Here is a 6494-nt window from a genome sequence, read left to right as displayed (position 1 = left end):
ACACTCCAATTGTACAGTTTGTGGACCACAACTCTTTAGATATCACAGCTATATTATAATGAACTATTTTGTGTTTTTGGAGAACTTGAACCTCCACTATGCTCTGGCAGAACGAAGCTTTGTCTGAACTAATAACACCTTTTTTTATTTGCTGATCGAAATACTATATAGGAAAGATATAGAGAAAATATGTTTATTACTAAAATAAGCCATAATGTAGTGTGTACTACAATATTTTAACGCTATGCTACTAAGATGCCACCCAGCGCCTCAGCTGAATGAACACAATTCAATGCTTAACTAGCAGAAACGCCAGGATAACACTTGTTATGTTTGGCAAAACCTATTAAAAGGTTCCAGCCCAGCGTATATATAGATGGCACTTTTGATGCGTACATAAAGTGAGTTGATGGCAATAACCAAATTCGTAAACTTAAGACTAAAGCTACGAGGGTTCCAAACGCGTCCTGGTCTAAGAAGAAGCCCGCAACAAACTTAGCCGGGTGTGTTTTTTTTGTTATCACCAGCTCACATTGTCATTTAAAATTATTAGAAGAGCAACCTGGTGAGAGCAATCATTGACACCCAAGCTTTTATCGATTACGTAGTCTATATACTATAATAGGAATTTTCTATAAGCTTACGTTTAATACAAACTTTAAACTTTTTAAGAGACGTCTTATATATCATTAATCAAAAAGCACTCCGACTGCGATAACCAGAAATGTTCTTCAAGTGATGGTCCACTTATTGACTTTTGAAGTCTATTGTAAAGGGGAAAAAAGTATCAATAAATAATCTGGTTCCTGATGATCTGATGTTCTTACTAAATTAAAATAGTTACAAATGTAGTATTTTGTTGTTGGATCTCTCCTAAACATTGCTAATATACTTTTTAATAAAAGAAAATTCTCTCGCAAAACTCAGAATGCAAATTACAAAATTTTATGAATGTTAAGACTTTGGGGCTCGTATTTTATCCTAAGGCGAGACGTAATTTTAAATAAAAGTTGATAAGAGAGTTCAGTGCACAAGGCCGTCCATAGAAACTTTTTCTTAGAATTGTTTTTTCTACGATGTTCTTATTTAGTTTAAGTTATATAAGTATAAAAGTTAAACTAAATTATAGTAGCTACTACTTCTAAACTTGTCATATTAGTTGAGCATTTGTCTCCAACCGAGGTCTTAGGGTGTAAGTGGGTGGCTAGCATGAGTCAGCCACCCAAATTGCCAATTTTACCTGCTCTTGGTGCACCATGTCGAGGCTCTGGCGACCTGGAATTTCAGTATAACCACTTCAAATTGGCCAGACTAAACAAATGGCACGGACCGTGGTCGTGCAGCAACGACGCTGGTGCGTGAGTCTAGCCCAGCGATGACCAACCCGCCTGCCAAGCGTGGTCACTATCGGGCAAATCTTTGTATGGATGGAGAAAATAAAGCCACAGAAACAAACGACTCAGGATCTTGGATTTTGGAACTCCCTACAAAAGATCTATGTCCAATGCATTGGACGTCAGTCGGTTGAATTAATAATGAAGATAAAAGTCGTAGCAAATTTTTAGAAAGTGTTCCCGTTTTAAGATTCAAAATTGTTAACGAGCGAATCTTTAGACCTTTCAGAATTGAAATCCACGCAGACGAAGTCGCGGGCAGAAGCTAGTTTGATAGAAATCTCTAATAGATAAACTTTTAGAACCAATATACTTTGAATGAATATTTCTTGGGATTTGAAGCAAGGAGAGCAGTGCAATTATTTTAAACCCAAAATGTCTATTAGATAAATCAAATATCTAATCTGAAGAAAGCTCGTTCAAGGCAACCCATAAATTATAAGCAACTTTGGCGTTCGATAGATTTATTCGCGTTGTATTTCGATAATGTCAGGAAAATGAGAGAGCAGTGATTGCGGGTATAAACCTACTAGCATTGGAAGTCTCTCAAGGAAATGGTTCCGGATCTTTCCTTAATTCGTTAATTGTAGTCGAACTTTCGGTATCGAATGCGAATCTTGACCCGTTAGGTCTTGCGTAGTAATACGTTAGACTTCTTAGAAAGTAAGGCAACGAATACTCGTACACTTGGGCAGCTAGCCCATAATTTTAGAGCTTGTAAACCTGTAACCTCTACAGCCCGAACTGGGAGCTCACGACTACGCCTAGGAATCTCTAGGAATCGAACGGCCACGGCCACGGCCTAAACAACTATTTTTTTTGTACATATTATGTACAAAAATAAAAAAGTCATTAAGTTGTTTATGACTTTTATGTCGGCAATGATGATTACTTAAAACATGTAGTACATTATAGTCATAAAAATTTTAGCGGCGCACGCCTGTATAACTCCAAGTCGGTATGTTTATCCGACATCTATAACAATAATGGTTATTTTTCAGCTAATTTACAGAAAAACATATGGAATTATACACTAAAACCTTTCCCATGAATTAGTCTGTCTATTAGTAAGAACTGTGTGAAAATCCTTTCGGTTGTTTTGTAGTTTTTTGGGCCCAATCAGACAGACAGACGTGGAGGAGAACTTTGTTTTATAATATGTAAGGATAACTAGCGGCTACTTGGTGCTAACACATATATACGTGTTATCTTCTTTGTATTAATTCTTAATATTAAGTAAACTGTTTTGCCTTAATAATAAAATATTATAAATAAGGATAAATAAGTGGTAAATAAAAAGAAGATAATCCAAAATCCATAAACTCCGCAGCATGTTGTTATTTCGCGGAAGGCTCACTCTTACGTAACACCAGATGTTATAAGCCCAATACTCCCAGAAAGCGGTCGATACGCACGAACGAAGGTGAATGAGAAAATTTAATAACGAAATGATTTACAGCTTTATCAAAATCACCGCATTACAAACAACAACTGCTGCTGAAATGAGGCCCAAATTAATTTCGTTATAAATTATTGGTACTAAATAGCTGAGTGGGTAAGATACCTCACGGTTTAGCTAGCTAACTCGTATTTAATATTGCAATTATGGCAACACGGCCGTAACGTGCCAGATATTACATTGTGCACATATTCAGAGCAATTTCTGGGCCCTGTTTCTCTACGCCATTATAATCTTAACTGCTGCACTGTATTATGCATTTTGTGAAGCAAATGTCATCCTAACTTATCCCAACTATCCAGACTAATCCAAAAAAAAAATACTATTATATATGCGAAAGTGGGTCTATTTTTTATCCTTCGTTCACGTCCTAACTAATGGTAGCGACTGAGACGCCGGGAGGTATCTTTGCATCGTTCGAGTCCATGTAGGACTGAAGTGTATCGATAATGCAGTCGTATTTATATCAAAATACCCACCAACTCAATGTCATAAACATTGGTTGTTAATCAAATATTATTTCAATTGTATCTTGTAAACAAATGTTTCATAAATATAACCTAAAATAAACTAAATAAAATCTAAAACGTCCTCGATTCCACCGCAGCGAGGCACAGTTCCTAAGATGCTGGCAGCATTGCTCCTTTGGGTGGCCAAACTAATTCGTTGGCCAAGGTAACTGCCCGCTCTAGGATCACCAGTAGACTCGATAACCCTTTTCGATAATTCTTTGTAAAGGGCTTTTGCCTCCGGACCCCACGGTCCCAAAGTCTCTACTCCAAAAGGCACAAAAATGAAGCTGCTATCCAGGTTTTCATATTTACGCCTCTTAGCCTGCTCATCACTGGTAGGCCTAGATGTGTGATGCAGCTAGGGTATCAACACAAGTTGCATCCCACAGAAGTGACCTTCCAAGCCTCCAAGGTATGAGCGTCATACCATCAGGTCTCTTGTCATCGCTCCGCGCCAAACCAATAGGTTCTTAACTATTTATTACGTAATAACTATTAGCGTATTTGTAAAAAACCTAATCAATTTGATAAAATATCTTGCCAATATGAATTTATAGTTATCAAAAGTTTAATTATATAACCACTTTGTAAAATTACTAATCAAATTCATTTTTGGCATAGAGTTAGTTGAGAGGACGAAAAGTAACGTAGACTACTTTTTAACCCAGGAAAACAAATAAATCCCATGGGGAAAAAATAAATGCGAACAAAAAACGAGGGGAACAGCTAGTATTATATACCTATAAACAAGTTTAATTGTTTGTTTGTCCTTCCTTCGCACCCTAGCTCAGCAACTAGGCAAAATTTGTTTTTAGCATCGAGCTAGTTGATAGGACGGAGAGTAATATAGGCTACAACAGGAAGCTGGAAAGGTTAATAACATTGTGTACACAAGTGCCATGTTACAAACCGGCATGTCTGAGAGTTCCCTATAATGTTCTCAAAGTGTGTGTAGTCCACCAATTCGCAGAGTGCCAGCGTGGTGAACTGATAAACCCCTTCTCATTGGGGGAGACCCGTGCCCCGTAGTGATAATGAGTTGATTTGACAATAAAGATTGAAGACACTGTACAGATTCTCATGCTTTTCGTGGAGTATAGCAAGTTAAGTTTAACCTTTACTGTTGTTTATTGATAGATAATTGAATTTTTTTAAATACGACTTTATCAGCTTACCTAAAAGGTGTTCACGTTTCGCATCAAAACATTAAAATTATAGCTAATAGCGTAATTTAGTTACCAAATAGAATTACAGCGGCGGGTGCGATTGCAACATTCAACGCGTAATGTAACCTAAATTAGGTAATTATTAATGCAATTATTTCATTCAGTCGATTGGCCCGGTATGCGGTGATATTGACTGAATTTTATTCATTATCTGGAGATATTGGACGACACTTTGATAGTATCGATAGATTGTTTTTATTATCAATCATTAAAAAATATAGGTTACGGTGCCTCGCGTTTCGATGGTAAAACAGTGTGGGTAATACTAGATCGAATTCTCGAGCACACTCTCCGAAATATATCTTGTAGAATACCGAAAGGCAAGCAACGTATGCAGTGCTTCAAACTCTGAAGTTTAGACTGGACTGGAGGTTGTAGAACTACGTACTTGTTTATAAACAATACTTAAATACTTAAAATACGTAAATAAATATACTACGACAATACACACATCGCCACCTAGCCCCAAAGTAAGCGTAGCTTGTGTTATGGGTACTAAGATGACTGATGAATATTTTTATGAATTATATATACATAAATACTTAGAAAATACATATAAACACCCAGACACTGAAAAACACATAATGCTCATAACACAAACATTTTCCAGTTGTGGGAATCGAACCCACGGCCTTGGACTCAGAAAGCAGGGTCGCTGCCCACTGCGCCAGTCGGCCGTCAATCAATCATACAATAGTCATACTGAAATCAATTCATAGTCATTCAACGTGAATTCTCTTTGTCCCCAGGGGTGGTGTTAGCCTAAGATGGTGTTGGCGTTTGTGGTCGGAGTCCTGTGCGTGTGGGGCCGCTTGAGCGTCGCAAACCCTGAAGCGAAGCGGCTATACGACGACCTCCTCTCAAACTACAACAGATTGATCCGGCCCGTAGGCAACAACTCAGATCGGCTCACCGTCAAGATGGGACTAAGGCTCAGTCAACTCATCGACGTTGTAAGTACCTATATAGTAATAAAAAAATACTTTAATTTCAGGCCAAATAACCGACAAAAAAAAACGGTAAAGATAAACAAATAAAGACTACTGGAATATAAATTGAATCAAATTAAATTTGCAATTACAAATTACATTTATATATCAAGCTAAAATTACAACTAATAAGCAATTACTAAAATAAATAATAATAATAAACGATATCAAGTACATATATAGTATACTAGCTGTTGCCTTCGTCTGCGTTTGTTTTTGTTTTTTTAAAGACATAGCATTTAAATTAAGGTTTAATTCTACTCAATTTTTTAAGTTGTGTATTGTTATATAAAAAAAGTAAGTAAGTAATTATTTTAATCGTTCATTTGACGGCGTTATGGTGTAAAATTGTCAAACACTTTCATCCCCTCTCCCAAGAGAACTGAGCTTAATTTCGGGATAAAAAGTCATCCTATATTACTTCTCATACCTTCAGTAATATGTGTACAAAGTTTTATGATGATCGGTTTAGTAGTTCTAGCGTGAAAGCGTAACAAACAAACTTACATTCACATTTATAATATTAGTAGGAATAGGGATATGTACTAGTTTTTAAGTAAGAAATTCTTAAGACGCGTTGAGCGATTTTGGTAGGAGAAAATCTTATTGGATCGCGTCACCGATGACCTCGACATGCTCGTGACCACTGTTCACTAGACTAATACAAGGTATATAAACTGTATCTTAAGAGTGTTTGACTTTTTGGGTGGTTAAAATCTTGTGCTTTCACGTCACCTACATTTTGTCATAGCCGATAGTAACATATAATATGAATAGTAAGTGAAGTTATGTGTACCAATTGAAAAGTTAATAGTTTATATTGTATCTCTACTTCCCTACTAATATTATAAATGTAAATGTAAGTTTGTTTGTTACGCTTTCACGCGAAAACTACCTAACAGATCTTCATGAAA

General features: G+C 36.5%; 1 protein-coding gene across 1 annotated transcript in view; it reads left to right on the top strand.

Annotated features, from left to right (window-relative positions):
• Nucleotides 1–255: 255 nt before the first annotated feature.
• Nucleotides 256–6494, top strand: part of LOC120632584 (acetylcholine receptor subunit alpha-like 1) — a 99921-nt gene continuing 93682 nt past the window's right edge. Inside the window, exons 1-2 of the mRNA XM_039902504.1 lie at nt 256–273; nt 5359–5544. Of these exons, the coding sequence (XP_039758438.1) occupies nt 256–273; nt 5359–5544 (204 nt within the window). The remainder of the gene's footprint in view (nt 274–5358; nt 5545–6494) is intronic.

The sequence above is a fragment of the Pararge aegeria genome, chromosome 20 (genome assembly GCF_905163445.1).
Source record: "Pararge aegeria chromosome 20, ilParAegt1.1, whole genome shotgun sequence".
In the NCBI taxonomy this organism is placed as follows: Eukaryota; Metazoa; Arthropoda; class Insecta; order Lepidoptera; family Nymphalidae; genus Pararge; species Pararge aegeria.
The sequence above is the reverse complement of the archived record's forward strand: the minus strand, read 5'-3'. Positions and strand labels throughout refer to the sequence as shown.